At 38.3% G+C, this 27,654-nt stretch overlaps 1 protein-coding gene across 2 annotated transcripts; it reads left to right on the plus strand.

Annotated features, from left to right (window-relative positions):
- Window positions 1-163: 163 nt before the first annotated feature.
- RHEB (Ras homolog, mTORC1 binding) lies at window positions 164-27,654 on the plus strand. 2 transcript variants are annotated; one of them, XM_058183755.1, is made up of 8 exons: window positions 164-444; window positions 16,110-16,181; window positions 19,789-19,859; window positions 20,590-20,672; window positions 24,366-24,422; window positions 24,544-24,591; window positions 26,438-26,519; window positions 27,185-27,654. In XM_058183755.1, the coding sequence occupies exons 1-8, from the start codon at window positions 393-395 to the stop codon at window positions 27,275-27,277; spliced, it is 558 nt and encodes a 185-aa protein (XP_058039738.1). In that variant the 5' UTR covers window positions 164-392; the 3' UTR covers window positions 27,278-27,654. The 2 variants fall into 2 exon arrangements, with proteins under 2 accessions (XP_058039738.1, XP_058039739.1); XM_058183756.1 differs by having other exon boundaries at window positions 169-444; window positions 19,789-19,856.

Consider the following 27,654-nt stretch of genomic DNA (forward strand, 5'->3'; position numbering starts at 1 on the left):
CGCGAAATTTCCAGGGCCAGCGAGCGCCTCCGCTCGGCCATTGGGCGGAGCCTTCTCCCTCTTCTCCCCGCCCCCTTCCGGGGGCGTCCCCACGCTGGGGGGATCCCGGCCAGGCAATCGGGGAGTGGAAGCGCAAGTGCGCGCGCGCGGGGGCGGGGCCGAGGAGGGATGGCGGTTGTCGTCACATGAACTAAAAAGCCGCCGCCGTCGTCGCGTCCCTCAGACAGTCCTCACGGGAGTCCCGCGCAGGTCATTGCAGCCGCCGCCGCCGCCGCCGCCGCCCCTTCAGCAGATCCTCAGCGCCCGATCGCCTTCCTCTGCCCAGCCGCCGCTGCCGCCGCTCCTGTCGCCGCCACAGCCTTGGATGCAGTTGGGTGCTCGGCGGGGAAAAGATGCCACCGTCCAAGTCTCGTAAGATCGCCATCCTGGGCTACCGGAGCGTTGGTGAGTCCCGCCCTGAGGTGGCCGCGGTGCTCGGCGGGCTCTGTCCCGGCTGTCACCCGGCGGCGGAGGGGCAGCGGGGGCGGGCGAGGCCTTCCCTTTCCAGAGCCCGGCGCTGGCAGGTGCCGAGGAGCGCGCCGATGAATCGGCCGGGCCTCTCCTGCGCTGCCGGCCGGCGCTTGTGGCAGCGATGCCAGGGCTGCCCTGCGGGAACCGTCCACCGTCCACCGTCCACCCACCCTGGACGATCGGCCGCCGCCGCCGCCTCCCCCCCTCCTCCCGCTGCCCGAGCGAGGTTTGCATTTCCCGCCTGGGCAGAGCCAATTCAAAGGGCCTTCCTGGGCGGGAGGCGATCGTGGGAGCAAGCAGGGATGCTCGTTCCGCTGTCCCGGAAGGCGCCGCCGCCCGGGGTCTTCCCGATCGCCCCGCCGGTGCGGGCTTGACCCCTGGAGCCCCGATCGCGCCTCCCTGGTAGCGGCAGGCGTTGGGAGAAGGGGTCCCGGTCGGCGGAGACGCCTCTTCTCGCCCACGTCCCCGGCTGGAGAGGCTCCGAAGGGCTGCTCCGCTCTCCGCGACTCTGGCCGCCTCACCGAACCCAGCTGCCTTCCGACGGCCGCCGTAAAACTTTCCGGCTGAGTTGGGTGGGAGTCCCACCTGCCCTTTGGGAGGGCATTGTGCAAAACGGCGGGGAAAAGGTTAACGCGGGTTACGCAACCTTTTGTTTTGCTTCCTCAAATTACCACACAGGCTTTTCGTTTCGTTTTGTTTTGTGTGTGTGTGTGTATGTCGGTGTCAAGGTGGTTTGGGCTTTTTTTGGTCCCTTTCCCCCCCACACTCCCCACCCCGTTCGGTAGTAAAAGTTAAGGTGAAGCTGTGAGCCCGATGAGGATTAAAAGACCACTTTGAGTTTCGCAGGAAAATAAATGTAAACCAAAGGTGACTTTTAAAAAGTTGCTAATGTTCGTTCAGCCTGACTTGTTAAGTTCGGCAGGTGTGTGCTTGGAGTAAAAGTTTTCTTTTGTTTTCCGTAGTAATTATAAACGCAGGGATTTGTTAACAGGGTTGGGCATGCCATAAAAGTGAAAGTGATGCTTCAGGAAAGCTATTTTCACTTTTCCAGCACCAATCCCATGAGGAAGACCACTTGTGCGTTCTGCTTCTTGAATTAAATTTGGACAGTTCCCTCTTTCCGTCTTTTTGTCTTTCTCCCCCCCCTCTCTCTCTTCTTTTTTTCTTCCCCCATTTCTCTCTCTCCCCCCTCCTCTTCTCTTTCTCTTGTCCCTTTCTCTCTCTCCCTCTCCCTCTCTCTCTCTCTCTCTCCTCTCTTTCCATCTTTTTGTCTTTCCCCCCTTTCTCTCTCTCCCTCTTCTTTCTTTCTTCTCCCTTTTTTCTCTCTCTCTCCCCTCCTCTTCTCTTTCTCTCTTCCCCTTTTCTCTCTCTCTCCGTCTTTTTGTCTTTCCCCCTTTCTCTCTCTCCCTTTTCTTTCTTCCCCCTTTTTTTTCTCTCTCCCCCTCCTCTTCTCTTTCTCTCTTCCCCTTTCTCTCTCTCCCTCCTCTTCTCTTCTCTCTTCCCCTTTCTCTCTCTCTCCGTCTTTTGTCTTTCCCCTTTCTCTCTCTCCCTCCTCTTCTCTCTTCCCCTTTCTCTCTCCCCCTCCTCTTCTCTTTCTCTCTTCCCCTTTTCTCTCTCTCTGTCTCCGTCTTCTCTGTCTCCCTCCCACTTCTCTCTCTCTTCCCCCCCTCTTTTCTCTCTCTCTCTCTCTCCCTCCCTCCCTCCTCCCTCCCTCCCCTGCTTCTCTCTGTCTCCTGTACCTTTTCCTACCTTTATATCTTTGCAAGCCATCCGGAATGATCCGAAGGGACAAGGAAGTGAAAAGTCAAGATGGAGAGGATGGCCACATGTTCTAAAACCCACTCTTTACTGTGCAGGTTTCCTATGCTTTTATGTATATTAGTAACCGTCTCTCTTGTTCCACCACACATACTTCTCAAGTACTCCATTCCCACCATCTTCAATTTCCTTCTATATTACTCCAGACATTCCCACAGCTCTCTTCCCTATGAATGGCAGAATTATGCTCTTCTAGACAGCCAGCTTTTCTTCTTGACACACAGACCACCTTCTGCCTTCTTTTCCTTCTGTCCCCATTTCTTTGGCTTACATTTTCTTCCATTCTGTTGCAAATATTTTAGGGGTATTTTGTATACTTGTCGATGGTGGTATAAGGATTCCTGCCTTGGGCAGGGGGTAGGACTAGAAGACCTCCAAGGACCCTTCCAGCTCTATTAATTCTCTCTTTCTCTCCCTCCCTCCCCCAATTTCATTTCCATTGTCCCTGCTTGCTCAGAGTTCTGAATGAGGCTGTATTGCGCCTTGAATTACACACATAAATAATGATGTGAGTAAAGCTGCACAGTTGTATACAACTGGAGAAATCAAAGAGATATAATTCAGGAAGACTAGGTATTCCCAAATTTGCTTTCAGAATGCTAATTTTCAGATCGAGAAGCAATGAGGCACATTTTGTATTCCCAATTTTTTGCGGTCTTTATAATTTTCCAGGATTATCAGTGTTGAAAACTGTCCAGAATGGCCTCCTACTTAAAATTAGGTTCCCCCTAAATCTGGCCCCCTTCTGGAAAAAAAGTGAAGACTGAGCTCTTTTGGAGGACGTTGGGAGGGGGAGTGTGTATGAGAGATGTCAAATGGTTGGGTCATTTGTGTTTTATGTTTTCATTTTTTAGGCTCTTTATATTATTTTGCTTTCATGTTTTATAAATAGTTGAGAGTCAAATTAGATTGCAAAGGCTAAACAAAATTAATAAACTATTACATGCAGAGTTCCTTGAATTACAGGATTGTTATGGTTTGATATCTGTTTTGACTTTTCTCCAGGAACCTCAAGGCACCATAATTACCTCCAACCTCAATGTTATTCCTGCAATATTCTCAAGCAGTAGTTAGGCTAGAAGAGAGTAACTAGTACAAATTTCCTAATGAATTTCCTTTCTGACTGACTTGAGAATCCTAGAAAATTACAAAGAGAATTTGAACTTGACCCATGCCTCTAATCTTCTACCACAGGGATGTCCAAACTTGGCCCCTTGAAGAGTGGTAGACTTCAACTCCCAGCATTCCCCGCCAGCAACTTGCTCATATTTATAGCTCACCCTGGCTGGGGAATGCTGGGAGATGCTGGGAGTTGAAGTCCACCACTCTTCAAGGGGCCAAGTTTGGACACCCCTGTTTTACCAAGACTCATCTCTAATTTTCTTCACCACCTGATTGTGTCTTATTTGGGTGACCACCAGGAAGAGTAATAAAGTAGAAGCAGACTAATTTCCTTGTGTGGTAAAGAAAACTATCTGGGTATTTATAGAAAGTCGGCAGAAAGCAATCTCAACTAGATAGAAAATTTATATTTATTCTGCAGTCCATACAATCTTCTAGTTGCTACTGATAAACTAAATGCAGAATCAGAAGAAAAATTAAGAACAGCAGACTAGAACAAAGCCCTCTCAGATTATTTGACAATAAAGTGAGATTTGCTGAACATGGAATGTGAAGTTGTTCCTAAGGAAAATGGCCTTTTTCTAACAGCTGAAAACAGACTGAAGCTTTCTTAGGAATTACAAAGACTTTGCAATTTGTATTGTTTCTCATTATTTCCACTAACTGGCATAACAAGTAAATATAAGTTAACATGTGTTCTATGCATACATAATTTCTTCACTGGCTGTTACAGTTAAACATGCAGTTGACAGAACATATTGAGTAATACTAAATAGATTTTCTTGCATTGAAGAAATGTGATCACCTAGTTGCTATTGGTGACTTCAAAGCTTTTCCTGTTAATTGCATTTGTGAATGATTTTGAAGGAAGAGCTCCTTAGAATCCTGTGAGTGTGTTGATGATATTCAGGAACAAACTTATGATCAGCTAGAGTGGATGTTCAGTCTTATTCAGATAAATGTGTTAATTTTAAAAATATTGGTTAAGGTGCACAGAATATAAAAATCAGTTATTTAAAGACTGGAAAACACTGCATAGTTAAAGACTTAAGATTATAGATATTTTGTAGACTTACAAAACAAAATGTAAGTGACAATTACATGCCATTTTTTCATGTATTGTAATTTCTTCTGAAGCTTACGCCTGGTTCAATATTTGGTTTGCCTACAATTGAAATAACTGGATGCTTATTGAAGTTCTCATAACATAAATCATGGTTTTCCAGTTTTACTAAACACTATAAAATGCCCTTTATGTCACCTACCTGCTTCTTACTCCCGAGAGAGAATCATTGTATTCTACCCCAGATGATTACAAGCTAAACGGAATCTATTTTAAAAATGTATTGTCTGCTTTTTCCCCCCCACCCCCGCCTTTAAGGACTTTAAAGAACTTTAAACAAGGAGCCATTGACATTCTTTACATATTTGTTCTATTGTAAACAGAGTGATGTTAAAGAACAAGGTGAATCAGAGAATAGATTCAAAGTCCAGCCAGGTACATAGACTTGGGCCACAACATCTACAATATGTACCATGGGAGGGTTGCATAATAATGAGTTGTCTGAACTCAAATAATTTCCATGCAAACTAAAGAGAAAGTATCAAAGGTAAAGTGATTAGCAGTATCACAGTAAGCTTTGGTGTGTGTTTACTACCCTGTTTCCCCCAAAATAAGCCATCCCTGATAATAAGCCCAATTGGGCTTTTGAGCGCATGGCAATAAGGCCAAGTGCTTATTTCAGGGTTCAAAAAAATATAAGACAGGGTCTTGTTTGGGGGGAAACACGGTATATAGAATAGAATAGAATAGAATAGAATAGAATAGAATAGAATAGAATAGAATAGAATAGAATTTTATTGGCCAAGTGTGATTGGACACACAAGGAATTTGTCTTGGTGCATAATGTGGAAATATAACAGGTAATTCAGTCAGACTTTTTATATTATATTCCTATAGTGAGCTGAACATTGGATTTAGTGGCCTAGACATTTTCAAAGGCATCTTTCTGACATTTCCCTTCCATTTGTATGAATTTTGTCTTGTAGCATGTATATTTTTGAATAGAGGTTGAACCCCAAGAACTGAGTGGGAGATAAGTATGCAAGAATTACCTGTAAAGTCAAGCTGTATTTTTTTTATTTGTTATAAGCAAACAAGTAACTTCAACATATTCATACCATGGCAAAAAGTATAGATTTTCTGTTTGAGGTAGATTCAATTGTTTTATTAATATCTACAAAAAATTACTAAATCCTACTGTATGTAATTCTGAAACAGTATATATGTTATAGAGACAAGGCACTTGAGTTATTATAAAAGAGTCGTTATTCTAGTCTTCCTTTTCTTAGCAAACTCTAATGGGAATGTGGAGAACCAGTGGTTAAGTAGTTTGAGACTCTGTTAAGTGCTTTTTAAACGACCAATCAGCATTTTCCAGCTCAGTCTACCTCAAAAGTTTCTCATGGGGATAAAATGAGGGGAAGATCTCTATGTGTTCTCTTTCAGTTCTACAGGAATGGTCAATAAAAATGTAATAAAGTACAGTAATAAGAATCAAAAGGATACAGTCAGTGAAACAGATTGGCAGTTCCTGTTGTTGGGTGACAATAACTGTTATGGGGAGGAGAGTCAGACTTTCAATTGAAAATTACATATAATAAAGATATATCTAAGACTTTATGTATACTTACTTGTTTTCCAGTTCTTTCTCCTTTTCTCTCTTCCCATTTTTGCTCTCCAAGGACACAAACAGATGTAACCTGTAATGGAAAAAAGAGAATAAAGCTACATGAGAAAAGTGGAGAAAAAGTATCAATTGGCTTTTAAATAAACACCAGAATTTGTGCTATCTATAGTCCTCAACTTATGACCATAACTGAGTCCAACATTTCTGTTGCTAAGCAAGAGAGTTGTTAAGTGAGTTTTGCCACATTTTACAACCTTTCTTGCTACAGTTGTTAAGTGAACCACAGCAGTTAAGTTAGTACCTGTGTTTCTCCGAAAATACGACTGTGTCTTATTTTCTTTTGACCTCCTGAAAAAACAGCCAGGGGTTCTTTTTGGGGGGTTCCTAATTATTGACTCACCTCATGGTAGTGGCACCGACAGCCCCACCCAGCAGGAGCCCACTGCCAGCCCACTTCTGTGGTCGCTTGCCACCGCTTGCATACGTCGCCCCTGGCCTCTGTTTCGCCATCAGAGCCTTCCGGAAAGTCCTCTGTAGCTGAAAAATGGGCACCGGATTGACATGTGCATCTCCCCCACCTTCCATTTTGCCTTCAGAGGCCTTCCGGAAAGCCCTCTGCAGCCGATAACGAAGTTCTGGATTGATCCGGAGCTCTCTTATCGGCTGCAGAGGGCTTTCTGGAAGGCCTCTCAAAGTGAAACGGAAGCCAGGGGCAGTGCACGTGTCAATCTGTAGCCTATTTCTCAGCTGCAGAGGACTTTGATGGCAAAACGGAGGCCGGGGGTAACGCAAGCAGTGACAAGTGGCCACAGAAGAAGGTGAGGCAGGTGTTGGGGTGTGCAAGGCCTGGTAAGTAGGGCAGCTCCATCCCTCCATCTCCACCCTAGCTTAATTTTTATCTGTGTGCCTCACCCCACCCTCTGCACCCTGGGGTAGTCAGGGTCTTAATTAGGGCTAATATTGGGGGTAGGGCTTAATTTGAGCACATGCATGCCAAAACATAGGGCTTCTTTTTGGGGTGAGTCTTATTTTAGAGGAAGCATGGTAAATGAATCTGGCTTCCCATTAACTTTGCTTGCCGGAAGGTCTCAAAAATTGACTATGTGACCCAGGGTACTGTAACCATCATAAATATGAGTTGGTTGCCAAGGATTTTGATCATGTGACGATGGAAGATTCTGCAACAATTGTCATAAATCACTTTTTTAGTGCCATTGTAACTTTGAATGATCACTAAACTACACCACTAACCACTAAATGGTTGTAAATTGAGGACTACCTGTATTTAGGCATTATGGAGAGAAATTAATCTGGGGATGCAAAATACCGTAGTTTCCTCATGTGGGAAATCAACTACAGAATCCAAAGTGAGAAAGCTCTAATACTGAAGTTAGAAAATAAAATATCTGATGAGCATTGAATAGATCTAAATTTGGAACGATTTTGATTTTTTATTCACTGAAACATTGAAGATCCTCAAAATACCAATCCTACATAGAATAGAATAGAATAGAATAGAATAGAATAGAATAGAATAGAATAGAATAGAATAGAATAGAATAGAATAGAATAGAATAGAATAGAATTTTTTATTGGCCAAGTGTGATTGGACACACAAGGAATTTGTCTTGGTGCATACGCTCTCAGTGTACATAAAAGAAAAGATACCTTCATCAAGAATCATAAGGTATAACACTTAATGATAGTCATAGGGTTCAAATAAGCAATCAAATCATATTAGGAAACAGTTAATACAAATCGTAAGGATACCAGCAACAAGGTTACAGTCATGCAGTCATAAGTGGGAGGAGATGGGTGATGGGAACGATAACAAGATTAATAGTAGTGCTGTACATTGGTGTGCTTCAACCGTAATCAGAAAATGATCCACAGAATACTCTGAATAAAACTCATCCTTAATTATTAAAAATGTAGACAAATACAATTAAGGATCTGGGTATAAATTTGATGTATAGAGAGGAAATGGACAAAAAAAGAGTTTTGTTCCATAAAGGAAGAAATATCGTACCATCAAATCATCTTGGAGTACTGTGTGCCAATTCTGACATTAGTGTGTTTCATTTTGCTGCTCCTTGTGTTTTAATTATTCTAGTGCTGTGGACAACTCATTAAGCATTAGATACATTTTTTGGGTGGGGGGAATTATGTTATATAGCTATACCTTGCAGAATCTTTAATAATGAAACTGAAATAGTAGTTCAGCGTAACTTAAACATTATGTTGGGTGTTTGTAAGGAGTTTGCACTGGATTCCCATAGTGCTAGAGCCTAGATCATGCTAGCATGTTGGCTGTTCCTCAATAGTAGCCTAAAATGCCAACTTTAATTAAAAGCTTCATTTTATGCCTGCCTGCCTAGTAGCAAATCTTACTGCAGTGAACTTGTAAGTGGGAGCAGTAAGCACTAGAGGCAGTATTCTTAACTGTAATATTGAGCCAGAGAAAGGGTTGTCTAAGGACACTGTGCTAGAATTAACTCTTGAATTACCTGTATGCATTTGCTTAGCTTTGATCTCACTTTCAGAAGTATTTGATTACTTAAACAGCACCTTTAATACACTATATCCCAACATTTAGATGTTTCTACTCTCCTTTCTAATTGTATTTATTTACAGATTGACTTCTTTAAGTGGGCTGCATAACTTATATATCCCATTGTAATTGAACCTTGGATCACTGTGCTGTGGACATTTCTGATATAAGTAGCTCCAAAGGGAAACTAGTTGATATAGTCAAATCAGCATAATTCTAATGTTCTAAAATTCCAACATTCTAAAAATGTGCATGAGTGCTGTCTTTGAGGATGAATTGCACTCACTTATTTCAAATATGTTTGTAGGAAAAAATAAGAACACTGGATTGAATTCTTGGGACTACATGGAATCCTTCAAGCTAAAAGTCTTTAGCTGCCTTGCCTATTTTAGTTTATATTTTCCGTAATACAAATTTGGAAGTCTGTTCTTCATAGTGATGTTGAATATTGCACTTAGTTCGAAATTCCTCTTATATTCTGTGTGAAATAGAAAGCTCATACTTTTATGAAAATCAAGTTAGGCATGACTCAGATTATAATCAGAGTGTACAGCAGAATATGATGAAGTTTAATCTTAGGTTCATTTTAGTCTGACAAGCACATTAAATGGATTGTTGAAATATTAAGTTTTGGTTCTGCAGGTTAACCTTGTGTAGGAAATTACAATATCCAAAGAACATATATTGGGATCCTCCATGTGCCTGTTTGCTTGCAAAATGCTAGATTTATAGAGAGAGCATTTTTCTATTTTAAAAAAAGGGATATCATATAGTTATATTTATTTATTTGAATGTTGAACTTGCATTTCTCACAGTCCTGACAGAACATGGCAAAATACTTTCAGAAATGGAAGAATTATATTCCCCAAAAGCAATTTGTAATATGTGATGCTGATTTGTTAACTATATTAAAATCACTCTAAAGATGCCTGGAGACAATGTTCTTTATTCTGGCCTTGGTACATTCAGTAAAAATAAGATTCAAAAGTTTAACGTGGTCTTTCTGTTCATATTTGACTCAGTATTATTTGCAATTTGGTCCATCAAGTGCCTATAATTCTGTTGACAACTTCATAAACATTAGTAATATTATTTATCAGATTTTATCTTTCATTTTTGTCAGCTCAAAGCCGCATGCATGCCTAATACTCCTGTCTTTTATTTTGCCTGCAACGATAACACTGGGGGCAACTGTCCCAAAGTCACCCAGCCAGCTTTCATGCTTAAGAGAGGATCAGAACTCATGGCCTCTTAAGTTTCTAACCCAGGACTTTACCTACTCTCTCAATTCTCTTTCTTGCTTTCATCAACCTCCTCCAGATTTAAAACTCTCTTACAGGTATACAGGTAATATTCAACCACAATTGGGAATGGAATCCTTGTTGAGCGAAGCAGTCTTTAAGCAAGCTGCCCACGTGACGGCTTTGCTCAGTGACTGCAATCCCAACACTCCCAGAGCTTCAGTCTGTGGGATCTGAACTCCATTTTTTCATCCCACCAAAGGAATTCAACTCTGCATGCCATACGTTTGGCGTCACAGATATAGTCTCTTTAGTAAATTTTATGTCCTGAACAATTACAAGTAATCCTGGCTTAACTATGATAATTAGAAGTGGCTACTCAGTTCCTTAGTCATAAAGTATGACATTATATGACCACGCCAATTTACGATGGCAATTATGGCAGTTACTGTTACAGGGCAATTTTTGCCTGTTATGACCTCTTGCCAGCTTCCCCCACTTGACTTGACTTGTCAGAAGTCAGCGGTGAAGATTACAAATGGTGATTGATTGATTGATTGATTGAAAATTATACACTGCCCACATCACTGTCTAATGACTCTGGTGGTTAATAAGTAAAAACTTTGTGATCACATGACAGTGGGATTTGCAACCATTGTAATTGCAAGCAATTTGCCAAGTACTAGATGGTGGTCCTGTTCCTGGGGGGATGCTGGAATGGCCACAACTACGTGATCTATCATAGGTCCCCCTTGTTCAGCACCATTGTAACTCAGGATAGTCAGTGGTCATTCAACATGAAATAACAGAATAACAGAGTTGGAAGGGACCTTGAAGGTCTTATAGTCTACCCCTCTGCTCAGGCAGGAAACCCTATACCATTTGAGACCAACGGCTGTCTAATCGCTTCTTAAAAACCTCTAGTGATGAAGCACCCACAATTTTTGAAGGCAAGCCATTCCATTGGTTTATTGCTTTCACTGTCAAGAAATTCATTCTAGCTAGCTTCTCTCCTTGATTAGTCTCCATTCATTCTTTCTTGTCCTGCCCTCAGGGGCTTTGGAAAGTAGGTTGACCCCTCCTTTGTGTTGTAGCAGCCCCTTAAATATTAGAAGACTGCTATTATGTCACCCCTCATCCTTCTTTTCATTAAACTAGACATATCCAGTTCCTGCAACTGTTCTTCATAAGTTTTAGCTTTCAGTCCCCTAATCATCTTCATTGCTGTCCTCTGCACTCTTTCAGGGTCTCAACTAGTGGTGGGTTTCAACATTTTTTATTACCACTTCTCTGGGTGTGGCTTGATGGGCATGGCAGGGTAAGAATACTGCAAAATCCCTATTCCCTCCCCACTCCAACTGCAAAATCCCCATTTCTTCTCGATCAGCTGGGACTTGGGAGGCAGAGAATAGATGGTGGCGGGGCCAGTCAGAATTTTTATTACCGGTTTTCCGAACTACTCAAAATTTCCACTACCGGTTCTCCAAAACTGGTCAGAACCTGCTGAAACCCACCTCTGCTCTCAACATCTTTTTTACATCTTGGCGACCAAAACTGGTTAAGATGAAATATTGAGAATAACTCCTAATTTAATAGGAAAGGGCATAGCTATCTAAGCTGCACAAACTAAGAGCTAAAGGGTGGTTTCAAAAGCCTCCCCCTTTCCCCCCATTGTTTTCAAAATAATATAAAAATGAATCATTCCAGATATCCCTAAATGAACATATAATAGCCCTCTCTCTACCTGCTATGATCCAAAAGGGTTTGCCTTATAAAAAGATTCCCAGCAGCTTTGTAAGCATTGAATTTGGGCTGAATTCCAATATATCTTGAAGACATCCGGTAGATAGGAATAGTCTAGAGGGCAAATTATTTACAAGACTTTGAATTAAAGTAATTTCTGAGACTGTTCCAGTTTTCACTCACAGATGGCAGCCTGATATGAAGATAAAGTATGCCAATGATTTGGTACAGGCGAACATGTCCAACTTAAAGATCCAGTGTTCTCTTCTTCCCACTTAAAATAGAAAGTAGGCAGGCAAAATAGTGCCAGTAATCTTATTTGATTATAACTTCATAAAATTATAATCTATTCTAGTATCTTTCAGTCAGCTCTGAATTGTAGCTGAGGGTGCAACTTGCATGCCTACATTTTGTTGGCAAGGAACTAGAAACATGAATGTCACATAGCTGACATCTTCTGGGATGATATTCTTTTTACTATATTTTTGATTTTTGACATTACTATAATTTGATTTGTTTGGTTTTGAATAATACAACTTATGTGATGTCAGGGATTCTAAATTATTGCTTTTTCTCATCCAATTTTTCTGCATTCTTCTACAACTGTGGTTGCATCATATTTCAGGCCCCTACACCCAGTAGAATTTTATGCATAAAATGTTGATCCTAACATATGCACTGTTTGGAATCTGTATGTTATAACATATAACATGTATGTTGCTTTGAATGTAAGTTCTAATGCTAACAAGAAGTTGAGTGAAGAAAAAATTGATCAATGATCATGTGAAGAAGACGGAAATAGCACTTGAAAAAAAGAGTTTTATATTTCAGAAACATAAACATTGGTCTAAACTGGTGTTTTTCAAACATGGCAATATTAAGATTTGTGGACTTCAACTCCCAAAATTCCCAAGCTGACATGCTGTCTGGGAAATTCTGGGAGTTGAAATCTATACATTTTAACATTGCCAGGTTTGAATAACACTGGTCTAAACAAAACATTAAACCAGACATAAATTTATGCCAAACTATTCTTTGAATGAAGGTACAATATATTTTGTGTCTTTATGCATGTTTTAATGAAACTGATAGGTAGTGCCTACTTCTGTTCAGTCTCCCCTTTTCCTCCTTCCATTCTTTCAGATAAAACAGGAACTTCCTTTACTAACAAAACAACCCTGTACAAGGTAAGAAAGAAATTAGTCAGTGTTTTTTTTTTAAGTAAGTGAAATCTCTTCTTTGGTTTCTGTGAATTCTTTAAATAAGCAATATTAGTAGTGAAAATTATATATTGAATATTCATCAAAAATGGTATTCTATATATTCTAGAGTAGTAGGTTTTTCAAACAGTGAGTTGCAATTTTCTAGAGATGTCACCTGCAAATTGAAGAGAGTTTGCAGTTACCAGAACTGGACTTTGAATGTTCCCAGGCTTACGCTTGTATCTTGCTCTTGGAAAGGAGCGATGATGGTGATGGTGATGATGATGATGACAGATAACAAGGTTTTAAATGCCAGGTTAAACTAAGGAAACGAAAGAACAGTGCTAAAAAGTTCTTTTTGTATCCAGCAAACTTTTAACTCAGCTCTCCCTGTTTGGGAGTGATTGAAGAGTTGGTGAAGATTAAGGGCAATATCCTCCTTGCCTGAGTGTGCATGAGAAATATTTATATTTCCTAAAGAGAATGAATAAATTAATCTATACTTTCTGGTATGGCTGGGAGGATTCTTATTTCTATTATACCCATCATTACTTATCGTTGCATATTTTTCTGGATATTTACACTACTATTCTAGTTGTTACTATCTTAGTATCCAGCATAGCGTGGGTAAAAATATATACACGTTTGTGTCTGTGTAATGACTTTGGCCTGTTCTTGCTGTGGAAGTACTTTCATGTTAGCATCCATGATAGATGGCTGACCTGATTTTCTTCCCTCTCCCTTTAAATAGAAAAACTTTTGGAGATTCACTTGTGCTTGAACATACGTAGGCTGAGGATGGAGATTAGTCCCTAGCCTTGTAAATTTTTGTAAGTTTGTCTCATGCACAAGATTGGGAAGGAGGAAATCTCCCAAGAGATTTCTGTTAGAATTGAGTATATTGATGAATTTATTTATGAGGGGGCATATTGCCCAAACCTATTTAGTATTTTAAAGAATGACAACATTACAGTGATTTTCTTTTCCATATGATTTGTTCAGAGATGAATTTTAAGTCACCCTTGATGAACTGTGCACTAGCATGTTTTTAAGGTCAACTTTTCCTGTTGATGAAAATGCATACAGTAGATGAACAGACATTGATTAATTGGAAATTGGGTATAACTGGTGGCTCTTGGTTTTAGGTTGTTTTTTTAAAACCATTCTGATCATCTGCAGTTTGATGCCAATTATGATTTGACAATCAGCTACAGAGAGTTCTCACTTACTGATTGCAGTTGGTAGTGGCAATTCCAGTGCTAAACAATGCAGTCAGAAGATGAAATATCACTAAACTGACTAACGATATTAGTTCCGATTGTGGTTATTTAAGTGAATCACCTATGGTCATTAAGTGCAACACCACATGACTACAACTTGCAAATTCCTGCCCTCTTGACTTTGCTCGTTGGAAACCAGCTGTTGTAAATGGTGATCACATGACTGCGACCTTAGTACATGCATGTCAGTTGCCAACGGCCTGAATCACAATCAGGTGTCCGTGAGGGAACTGATAGAACTTCAAGGACTAGTCATAAATCATCTTTGTCAATGTTGCTGTAATTTTGAACAGTTGCTGGAAGAAAAGTTGGTAAGCAAGGATTACCTGTGTTCCTATCTTGGTACCTTCCAGGTGTGATGTTACTGCTGCTGCTGCCCTAAAATTTGGCCTTGGTGTCTGAAAATGCTTAAATTCTAGCCCCATCACATCTGAATGGTTCCAGGCTGGATCTATAGTAGAGGACTGTAAGGGGCGTGCATAAGAGCACAAAAGTGCCTACCGTTCCTGTCCTATTGTTTCTTTGCATTATATCCAATTAAGATAGTTATTACATACTTATGCTCATATATATATGCTTAAATATTATATAGCTATTTCATTTCATGTTAATGCCTATATAGACTGATATGACAAAATAAAAAAAAATAAACATCTCTCAGAAAAGTGATTATGGCATAACACTTCAAAAATATCTGTATACAGAGGAAACATGAGAGACCATGTTAATTTAAAAGCTCAGTCTTTATTACACCATGACTCTTTCTCTATGGTGAAATACTAACATAAATATGACTTTAGTATTAGAAAAATGTAAACCTCAGCTGAAAATACTCAATACATATTATGGTTTAAAAATTATATTGCCTATAGGCAAACATAGGAAGCAGAAATTCAGCAGGTATTTCATTAAGCTGGGCAGTATAGGCAAAAACATATCATTGCATTTTAAAGTAGTTTTCCATGTGTCTAAATTAAGGGTTGCATTCTGTTTCATACTGTATTAAAAGTGCTTTTGTATCTTAAAATCTGCTATAAACTTATGCCCAACAAAAAGTACATTAGTCAAAATATTATTTTTCAGGGATTCAATTTTGAAAATAGGTTTAATATTTGATTATAATAAATCTATGAATTAAAGGACAGTTTAAGTTCTACTCTAAGAACTGTGTCTAGTGAGCTAATAATTACAGAGACATAAGTGGAGAATGAAGTTATTGCCAGTTCTTCATCACAAAAATATTTGAATTCTGGTTGATGATCAAAATAATATTGTTTTAAAATACATGTGTTGTCTACAGTCATAAAATCCCAATGCAAGCAAGTCAGTTACTATAATTCTAGGAATAATTGTGGTGAATTGAAAGCTGTAGCATCTAACATGTAAATTGTTCTGATTTCACTTGGTATTAGGATAGCTTTCCCTCTACTGTATTTCAGGAATATTTTGTTCCTTCAAGCAATTTGGGTATGATTTGTATAATTAAGAAGGCTGTTTATGTATCCAGAAGTGCCTTGAGTTCAGTTTGTGGCATCTTCAAGTAGGGCTGAATGACAGTCTTCTAAGAAAGCTTTAAAAGTTGCTGTCAGTCAAAGTAGGCAAGGCGTCCCTGTCCTGAGGTTCTTCAGATTATTAGGGCCAACACTGCCATGTTTGCTGGGCATAAAGAGGGAACAACAAGTTGGAAAATGATGTTAGAGATAGAACTAGATAAATAGTCTATAGTATGGTGAGATTCAGAATATCTGAATTGAGAATCATAAAATAACCATTCCTACGCACTTCAGCTAAACAAAATCAAGCCATGGAAAATATTTATGGACTGAAATTTATCATTTTTTCAGATCTCAGTCCATTTTTTTCAGGATGCTGAAATACTAAAATCTGTCTGAAAAAATGTTCTTAATGTATAGTGTGCAGCACTTGTAATATTTCCTTTGCTTTCTTCATAGGGAAATCATCTTTGACCATTCAGTTTGTGGAAGGCCAATTTGTTGATTCCTATGATCCTACCATAGAGAACAGTAAGTATTTCTGACCTCTGCACAAGTCAGAAGTATTCTCAACAATTCTGAATCTTGTTTTTATGTTTTCTCCTAAATGTTTGGCTATCTTAAGGTTAAATGTTCAATAAAGACAGAAATATATTCTATGTATATTATATACACATACACTATATTTGTTTTCTGAGGTTTTAATAACCAAAGACCTACATACACTATATTGTAGCAATACTCTTATAGCCAATTCTGTGGCATTTAATCATTGTTCTCATTCTTAAAACAAAATAAAATATACAGCTACCAAAAAAATATGCTGTCATTTGGCTGCAGTAGGTTTTCTAGAGGTGCCATTTTAGGTGCCATTTAGGTGCCATTTTAACCCATCCTCCCCAGGCAGCAGTCTTAACTAACCTAGTGTCTTCTTTTCATTGCAGAAGGCCCTTCCTAGGAGCCACCTCCAGATATTCTTACAATTTAATCCATACATAAGATAAACCAATGTTCAGTTAATTATGGAATTCCTAGTATTGCAATATATTTTATATTGTTTTTGTTTATTTTTCAGAATATGGTTCAATAGCTTTAACATTTTTTACGTTACATTTTAACCTGTCTTTTCCCAAACTACATCAATAATATGCTCGAATTTTATATTACTAAATACATCAGAGAAATCTTTGTTCAGTATTGTCTACAAATGGAGGCAAATATTTGTGCCTAGAATAATGTTGCAAGATCCAGTCTGGGTCAGTCACTGGGACCAAAGGTTTACTTTTCTGAACTTTCGAACGCCTGCTGGAGCCCATCTTCAGGGAACTTCTAAGAGAAGTTAGAGAGAGAAGTTCCCTGAAGATGGGTTCCTGCAGGAGTCCGAAGGCTCAGAAAAGTAAACCTTTAGTCCCAGTGACTGACCCAGATTGGATCTTGTACTTTGTCTGCCTTTCAAAAAGGATATCTGAAGATTTTCTTATTAAATGTCAATCAGTTCTAGCCATCTATTCCCACACATCCAAACACATGCTGAGTGTACCGGAAATTAGGCCCCAATAGGCTAATCACAATACAGTTTATTTATTTATTTCTCAGAAAAAAATGTTTTTGTGCTTAGGAATGTTCAAAGGTCACATGTCAAATGAGAAAGGAAGCGTTTAGAAGCAAATAACAACCAAATCGTTTATAGTTAAATTCATGTAATGAATTATCTGTGGGCCTGACTTTGGGTATATCCTGTATAGGCAGGTGCACATGCAGACACACAAAACCATACATTACACTGTATGTGTGTGTACCGTATACACATAGACAATACTATGCCACATGGTTTTAGTTACCATTCCTGAAGGTTACTTAATTTTATTTCAAAAATATAAGTGTGAACACTATTTCTCATATTTAACACTCCATTATAGATGAGAAGTAGGAGTTCTACAATGTGTTGGCCTGTAATAAATATTAATTGTAGTAATTTTAGAGAACTAGGTCAATTTTTGCATTTTGCAGTTTTTTTCTTCCCTTGTGTTTGGATTGGAAACATTTGCAAATAAGATTGTTGTCTGTGAATCATAAATATGTTTAGAAGTAACAAAGTGAAACCTCAATCCTCAATGAGGATTATAAAACAAGCCTGGGATTTACAAAGTTCTGCAGTTGTCTAGTGCAGCAAATCTAATTTTGGCTGTATTCAAAATACATTCCCAAAACCTTTGAGACTTCATGCTGTATGTATATTGTGAAATACACCAGATTCAGTTCGGTAGCTTAAAATTCAGTTTTGTAATCGTGGCATCCTTCAAACATTGAAAGATGAACTTGGCTTGAAGTCTGTTGCAAAGTACAGCATTGATAAACTATCTTATGGTGTGCTGATCTGTCTACTGTGTATTCCTGCCAGGAAGTTTGGTGGAAAAATTCCCCAGTGCTCCTGTTTTGACTCAAATTCTGAGACCTTGGTAGAAAAATTCCTCAATGTTCCTGTTTTGACTATAAATTTTTGAGACTTGGAAGAAAAATCTCCCAGTGCTTCTGTTTGGATTCAAGTTAGCCTTGCAGCTGGACCTTCTCTGCATAAAAGTCCTCAGAACAGTGGCCTGACTCTGAAATTTTATCCACCACATATTGCTGCTGATAGAATATTTGATATTTGTATTTGGAATGATTTGGATGGCATTAGAAAAAAAAATAAGACAGATTATTACACAGATCATTTCAACGTATTTTTTTTAAAAAAAAAAACAGAATTTGATTTACGCTAACAAGATGCCGCTGTCAGGCCTTCATTGTACTACAGAGTTCACTGAACATTCATTGTCAGTCTTGTATTCAAATACTGCATTTCTTGACTTCCACCCACTGTAACAATTTCTGTCGCTTTCATGTGCTAAGCACTTTCACAAGAGGATGGATATGCCAAGCTGCAGGTATTAAATTGGGGCAGGCAGCCTTAATGACAGCAGATACAGTTCATGAATGGAATTTCAAATCTAGAAACCTGCCGCTACCAAACTTAATTAACTTTAAAAGATTCTGATTGGTTAAGGAAATTAAATTCAGCACAATCTATTTAAATGCAGATAAGTAAAATTGAAAAGCAAGAAGCACATGAGAAACAAGAATATTAGTTTTAACATGATTTTAATTTTATAAATGTAAAAAAAAAAGGCATTTTAGTCAGTTAAAATGTAATTACTTGAGTCAACCCTTTGTTAAATATTTTTTTATAATTTCCTAGATGAGAAGAACGATAAAGTCCACAAGTCCAGCATATTCTTGCAAGGAGGAGTTACAAATTTTTCCAATGCTTCCTGCAATTTCTAATCATAATATATGAGCAAATGGACTGTTCAGAAAAATAACTTTTTCTGCCTCTGTGAAAAAGCTTTTCATGGAGTCAAATGCAGCTAAATTTATTTCATGTTCTTGAATGTACTTTGATATATTCTTGAATGTACTTTAGTGGAAATATGACACAGTGTGGTTCCCTTATATTGTGTTTGTATCAGTTTTCAAACTTTTAATATAGTTTATAATTTTGGGAAAATTATATTATATATTATTATATTTCGTGTTTTTTCCGAAAATAAGACCCTGTCTTATATTTTTTTAAACCCTGAAATAAGAGCTTGGCCTTATTGCCATGTGCTCAAAAGCCCAATTGGGTTTATTATCAGGGGGTGTCTTTTTTTGTGGGGGAAACAGGGTAGAATCAACTTTTAATGTCCAACTGGGTTTTTGTTTTGTATTTGGCCTGTGCATCAGTCTCTCTCTCTCTCTCTCTCAGCCCAACCCACAGAGTTATTGTAAGGAAAATAGGAAAAGGAAAGTGTGTTTGAATATGTTTGCTGCTTTGAGTCATTTATGAATAATAAAGGCAGGATATAAATAAGTAAATTATTCTAATGGAAAAATTAAATATCTTATTAGCAAATCTGTTTTTCCATTATTATTATTATGTAAATCCAGTCAGAGGCGTCATAACTGAAGTTTTGGTGGATTGTTTATTAACATACAGCATTTCTCATGATACCTAAAATAGTTTTACTTCAATACTAATGCTGTACTTTATCAAATGCATGATTTTAATGAACTATGCCTCTGAAGCATTAACATATTCTTATTTTTATTTGTCCAGCATTCACAAAGATGATTACCGTCAATGGACAAGACTATCATCTTCAAGTGGTTGACACCGCTGGCCAGGTATTAGTTTGGGTTCAGAAATCATGATCAAGTGGGTTCAGTCTTTTTAGTGTTACCTGCTTCACACACATTATTGTATAAGACCATTTGTAATTCTCAGATGGATAAAAGAAGTGGCAAGATTCTGTTGCCACAACCTTATAATATAAGTAGTATTGGCAAAGTCTGTTCCCAATAGGCAATCAAGAAAATGCAATGGTAAATGGCCATATCTCTGAAAGGTGCTTTGTAATGCATTACAAAGGTAACCTTTGAAATGCAGTTGAGTATGTACAAAGTTACTAAAGTGGTTTATCTAATTTTGCATTCTTAGCAGCAAAAATATAAAATTGATAGAGTGTGAATCTAGTAACATAATAGTTTATTTTAATAGTCTTCTTGCAACTCAATTTTTAATATAGCAGCTTGGGAATGCAAAGTTCAGTATTACCAAATTCCCATTTAACATTTGTCAAAATCATTGGTTATAAACCTGATTATATGGACATGCCGTTTTCAGTAATACTGCTTCTATGCCTTATATTTTCAACTGATTTCTTGCTGACCCTTGTACAGGCATTGAAATCTTTCAGCTATGCCTGGAATTTCAAGAGTATAAGACAAAATGGTGAAAAGATGTCAGTTTGTATACATGCATGTATGGTGTTCCAATGTTGTGATGATTGTGTTTAATCTTAAGCATCGTAGGTGTGTTTGCTACAGAACTTCAATATGAAGCTTTATTTTCCAACAGGATGAATATTCCATATTTCCTCAGACCTATTCCATAGACATCAATGGCTACATTCTTGTTTACTCAGTCACTTCAATAAAAAGGTAAATTATGGTCCTATATACTATACACTACATCTTTGTTGTCTAATTTTGAGCTATTTTAATCTGTGCTTCAGTCTTTCCATAGAAATAAAAAACTGTTTTATAGGCTGTGGTTGCTTTTATATGCATTGAGGATTTATAGCACATGAGCTCAAATACATACTATAATGGAAGGCTTATAAACAGAAGAGCTAATTGTATAAAATTAATATAAAAGCATAAAATACAATTTTATGCTTTTCCCTCAAGTTGCCAGTTTCACTACTGCTCCTCAGCAGTGTGAACCTACAAGGAAAAAATATGTGGTCAGAGGATTGACTGTGCTAGCTAATGTCAGAATGACCTTTTAATAAAGTTAGGATATCAGTTGAATAAAGACTGTTAGTACAATTATAATCAGATTTATAGGGCATGTTTAAAGTTACGGGGGTCTGAGATTCTTCATAGTCTAAATGCTAGTCTAAACACTGGGACTTCTAAACTGCATATGTGTGAGTTCTGAATTGTCTCAAGGTTATCTACTATTTTAAAAAACACATTAAACAATTGAACAAGTAAAAATATCCAATGATTATGCAGGAACTTCAAAAGGAACTTTCTGATCTGTTTCTCACACTTTGCCCTAGCAAGCAAGGGGTGGTGATTTATTCCAGGACAGTACTGAATTCTCCACTAAGTTGGCATTTGTTCTTTTTTGCCTTCTGAAGCAAAAACCTTGGTGCTTTCTCAAGGCAGTTAAAACTTGAGAAACTAAATCCCATTACTCTAAATATAAAACTTTTTGCCCTTAGTTCATTCATGTATATAAGGTTATATTTTGATGTTTCCAATCTACTGCTTTCTGATTGTGTGTATCAAATAAGGCAGGCAAGCAGAGTTAAGACTCAGACTGATCTCCTTATTGGAGGTTCTGGCCTAGGATGTATTAATACAGGGCAACAGAGAACAAAATTTTTAATGGACCAAATAACCTCAGCTTCTGAATTGGTATTGAGGCCAACACTGGAAATTTCCTTTGCTGGAACTCTGCTTCATCTGATGGGACTCAATTATCACTTTCTCATATGTGTGTATTCTTGGCTGCAGGGGATACAAAATCTTTTTACTTTTGTTTTTTGAAAACATTTGGCATTGCAGCTAGTTGGAGAATTAATATAAGTTGTGATGCTGTAATCTTTGGTTTCCAAATTAATATGCTGAAAACTTTTGAGAGACTTCTTACATGCAAATGATCTTTTTTTTTTATTATTAAAGCCTTTTCTTACTGTGGTGGCTTTCAACAGATTTGTTTTATGGTTTATTGATTTCAAAGATTAGTTTCATAAGGATGTTTTGCCCCCTACAATGATTGATCTTGTGTGAAGTGGCCAAGTATATATATCCTCTTTCCAACTGACCTTGACAGGGTTAGGGTTAGGGTTCCCTACTCTTGCCTTGCTACATGCTTGCAAGCCACTGCCTTCCCAATTCCATGGATGCCCAGCTTTTCCAGGTGGCACACATTGGCATCCTCTCATAGAAACATAGAAAACTGATGACAGAAAAAGATCTAGTGGGTTCGTCGAATCTGCCCATTGAGTTTTTGTTGTTGTTTTCTTTTACCTATTATTTTATTATTTTAATTTTTGACATTTTGCATCCAATTAGAAATTCTAAACCTGTTTTTAACAGAAAATGCTGTAATTTTTGAAAATCTAAAAAAAAAATGCAAGCTTATTAACATTTTTGAATTAAAATGACTGAAAACTCATGCAATTAGGTGGCAGACCCTGGTTCGTGTAATATTTGACTACTTCCTTTTATTTCATAGCAACTGTAAGTGCCATATTACTTATCCCCATTTATACAGCACAGGTAGTCCTCGACTTACCACCACAATTGGGACCAGAACTTCCATCTCTAAGCAATATGGTTGTTGAATAAGGTGCACCCAATTTTATAACCCTTTTTTGCCACAGTTGTTAAGTGAATCACCAGGGTCATTAGGTGAATCATATAGTTGTTAAGTGAAACTGCTTCCACTGACTTGGCTTGTCCGAAGCCAGCTGGGAGGTCGCTAATAGGGTTCACATAACCCCAGGACTCTACAACCGTTATTTATTATTTATTTATTTATTATTTATTATTTAAATTTTTATACCGCCCTTCTCCCGAAGGACTCAGGGCGGTTTACAGCCAGATAAAATAAACATTCCTATTACAAAATAAATACTATTAAAATACCACTAAAAAACTTATTCAATTTGGCCGCAATTAAAATTTAGCAAATAATAAAACCCATTAAAAACCCATTAAAAACCCATCGATAAAACCCAATTAAAAACCCATAAAAAGCTAACCCAGTCCAGCGCAAATAAATAAGTGAGTTTTGAGCTCATGCGAAAGGTTCGGAGGTCCGGAAGTTGACGAAGTCCTGGGGAGTTCGCTCCAGAGGGCGGAGCCCCACAGAGAAGGCCCTTCCTGGGTGTCGCCAGACGACACTGTCGCGCCGACGGCACCGAGGAGTCCCTCTGTGAGAGCGCACGGGTCGGTGAGAGGTATTCGGTAGCAGCAGGCGGTCCCGTAAGTAACCCGGCCCTATGCCATGGAGCGCTTTAAAGACGTTCACCAATACCTTGAAGCGCACCCGGAAGGCCACAGGTAGCCAGTGCAGCCTGCGCAGGATAGGTGTCACTCGGGAGCCACGAGGGGCTCCCTCTATCACCCGCGCAGCTGCATTCTGGACCAACTGCAGCCTCCGGATGCCCTTCAAGGGGAGCCCCATGTAGAGAGCATTGCAGTAGTCCAGACGAGACGTCACAAGGGCGTGAGTGACTGTGCACAAGGCACAGTTATAAATACATGCCAGTTCCAAGTGCCTGAATTTTGATCACATGACAATGAGGATGTTGCAACAACCATTAAGTACAAGAACTGATCCTAAGACACTTTTTAGTACTATCTTAACTTTGAATGGTTGTTAAATGAATGATCAAAAGCCAAATATACAGTCTTTTATTTATCCTGAAATACATATCCTACATTTTGCTTTTCCTTTGTTCCCATCTGGGTTTCCTTTCTTGGCATTTTATTTCTTTGTTTTTACGCTTCTTGCATTATTACTAGTTTTTAATTTTATTAATGCTTTTAACAACTTGTAACCCCAGAGTTTCTGGGAGTCGGGTAGCATATACATTTTAAAAATAATAATATTAATGTAAAACAGACCCCTTATTTTGAATATGCAATCATTGTATTTAGTTATGAGATTTTACCATTTTTTTAAAAAAATCGAATTCATACGCAGCTCAATTAACATTTCTTGCCATGGATAAATTGGGCTAAAGACTAATTGATCATTTCAAAATGTATCTCTATGACAATGTTATCATTGGCAAGTTTTCACTGATTTATGTATGGACTAATTTTTTCCAGGTCTGGTTTGGCACTGGAGTGCCGGGTCACCAAATTTCTTTCTGCTCCAGACAATCCACTGCCAGAAATGACCCAATCTCTCTGGAAGGTTTCAATTTGCTCTCTGGAAAGACAGAATATTCTTTACACAGCCATCATCCTTCTTATTTTTCCACATTTATTTCTAGGCAAATAGACACTCTTAACGGTGTAATAGAGCCATTTGATCTGTAGATTGGGTAGAAATGTTACGAGTACAACTTTGATCATCAGATATAATGTCATCCTTTTATTTTGCAGTTTTGAAGTGATTAAAATTATCCATGGCAAGTTACTGGACATGGTGGGAAAAGTCCAGTAAGTAGCAACGCAGTCATTTTCATTCCATATTTCATTTTAAAAAAGTGTTTGCAATTGTTTTACTCCCTATGCATTTGATTCTATTCTGAAATCAGTTGTATGTTTTTTTCTTCCATAGGATTCCCATTATGCTGGTTGGGAATAAGAAGGACCTGCATATGGAACGGTATTGAATATTTCCTTTTAAACAGGAAGGTCCTGCTGCAGTCATGTTAAACTTAAAACATAGTGCAGTATTTAAGGGTCTTCATATTTTTTCTCCTCCAACATATTACCTTGGACACAAAATTTTAATCTGATACTTTTTTCCTGGCCTTTATTTGCCTATGCTTGTAAACCCAACTAAGCTTGGATCATTGGCCAGTCAATGACCTATTTAGCTGAAGGCAAGAATCGCAGGCCGCCAAGGACATGCTATATTTATCCTACATTTATCACTTTTTCCAAGGGTCTTAGGGTTATTCAGGTTCAATCTCAGAGGCTCCCTATGTAGCTGGTTAGATTAAGACCACATAAGAGGTTCAAGTTCACCCAGTGATCTTCCCAGGAAATCTAGTGTTACCTAAATTCTTGACTTGCTTTCTAGTTCTACAATGAATCCATGTGTCGTTCACGTTTGTGCATGCCCACACACTCACACTGCAGATGAAAATGTGCACTTGCTGTGAAAATGAATATTTTTCATTACATTAAGGCTTAATCAGGAATAGATCTGGGACAATCGTTCATTGACAGCTGTATTTGTCAGACAGATTGTTCTGAAGTTTTATTTTCTCTCTTTTGGCAATGTTTTTGCTGCCTTTTGCTTCTCTTTGCATGTTTTATCCAATGTTCCTCCTGGCACATCATTTCATGCATTATGATTATTCTTGAAAATGCTATTTACATTCCTTGCTTCTTATTCAGATTATTCTTAGGCACCAGGGTCATTGTTGCCATTGCTACACCTACCCATACTACTGCATTGAGAATTTTGGCCAGTTCCAAAAATTGAACCAAAAATTGCCATTGCTAAGTGAGACTGTGAGTTTTGCCTCATTTTATGCCTTCCTTGCCACAGTTGTTAAGTGAATCACTTCAATTAAGTTAATAACACAGTTGTTAAGTTAATCTGTCTTCCCCTATTGATTTTGCTTGTCAGAAGGTTGCAAAATGTAATCACATAACCCTGGAACCTCTGCAACCATCATAAATATGAGCCAGTTGCCAAATGTTTGAATTTTGATCACACGACCCATAGGGGTATTGAAACAGTTGTAAGTGTGAAAACTAGTTATAAGTCACTTTTTTCACTACCATTGTAACTGTCCTAACGGTCATTAAATGAATGGTTGTAAGTCAAAGACTACTTGTATGAATTTATTTAATTAATAAATATTTAATGCTTGAGCCAGAACTCCTAATTATGATAACAAATTATTCTGTTGTTACTTCACATTTTTGAATATTCTTTTAGAAGAAAGATTCCCCAAATAATGGCACTTTCTGAACTGGTCAGTACAGGACTCTGCAAAATGTATGGCATTTCCCTAATGGGCCCAATTGGCTGTTCCAAAAATAACACACAGCAAATTGCTTGGGAAGCTGTTGTAATGTGCAATTGGAGATGGTGCCTAAGTTGTTGCTACCAAACAGTTGTGATCATTTGTGAAGGAATAATGTCACTCTACTATCTGAATATCCCTTTCCTTGCATATATATAATAATAAGAGTCCATCCCTTCCCATTGATATGTGGGTTGCATAACTCTGTAATGAGAATGACTACAGATTGGTTTTCCCATGCAATGTTGACCTATATGGTCAAAATTCAGATGCTTGGCAACTGGGCCATATTTATACGATTGCAGTGTCCCTGGGTCACATGATCACCCTTTTGCGACTTTGTGACAAAAATCACACACCAGGACGCCGGGGCCAAACTTCTGTTGAACTACCGGGTGACCAGATGGGTCTTCTCCCTATCATAAATCTCTCACAACAAATTGCCTTTTTCTCCCATCTCCACTCCAGGGTGATCAGCTATGAAGAAGGGAAAGCTTTAGCAGAATCATGGAATGCAGCTTTCCTGGAATCTTCTGCTAAAGAAAACCAGGTAACAAAATATTCAAATCCCATTTTTCAAATTGAGCAAGAGATAGACAGAACATTCTCCAGAGCCTGTAAAAATATTATAATTATTAAAACTTTTATGTCACTGAATTCTCAGCAACTCTGGGTAATATCAACAGACCAGCTTTCAACCTCATACAATTTTGCACAGCAATCCAGTCAATTAGTTTATTGCAGAATGTAAAATAATTTGTGCTTTATTTCATTTTTGTGGGATTCATTTTGCTTCTATCAAATACATTTCATTCCAACCCTCAAATACATTTCAATGTATGTTTTAAAAACAATGGAGGCAAAATTGCTACTGAAAATCAATGGCACAGTAAGAGGCAGAATATTTTAATCAGGCCACAAAAGGCCAGTATTTGGCTAGAAAACCTGTGGTTTTTGGGCTGCTGTGTATTCCTTTCTGTAGCTACCCTCAACCTGATGATTTCTGGATAGGCTAAGATTACATTTCTGAAAATTTGCTGCCAAAACCTGCATGGCCTCTGTGACTTTCAAAGGACAGGTGCAGTATCTAATCCACCCCATTTAACTACCCACACTGGTTCTGGGTATTAATCATCGTTCTAACACAAAAGGAGGAACTCTGTACAATTAATGCATTGGGTTCTTAGAAGATCTCCTTCTGTTTCCTTCTTTCAGACTGCTGTGGACGTTTTCCGTAGGATAATTTTGGAAGCAGAGAAGATTGATGGAGCATCTTCACAAGGGAAATCGTCCTGCTCAATGATGTGACTGCACACTGGAGGCTCTAAAGTGGGGATATGTCTTCTCTCTAAAGAAGCAAACTGCCTGTTCCCCTCACAGTGAAACTACGCTTTTTATTCTGTTAACTTGAACTATATACACTCAATTTGAGACTTTTCCCTTCTGATTATGTTAAAGTCTGACTCAGAAAGGCTTCATTCTCATTTTCAAATTTTAAGCAATCATATTTTCAATTTCTATATTTCTTAATATTATGACCAAGAATTTTATTGGCATTAATTTTTAAGTGTAATTGGATTAGAATAATCATCCAGATGAAGCATATTGTTACACTACTAACTAGGCTTAAATATCAGTGTTTCTTTGTGTTCAATGTATACTTGTAAATAAAATAATGCAAATTA

This window comes from Ahaetulla prasina, chromosome 4 (genome assembly GCF_028640845.1).
Source record: "Ahaetulla prasina isolate Xishuangbanna chromosome 4, ASM2864084v1, whole genome shotgun sequence".
Taxonomy (NCBI): Eukaryota; Metazoa; Chordata; class Lepidosauria; order Squamata; family Colubridae; genus Ahaetulla; species Ahaetulla prasina.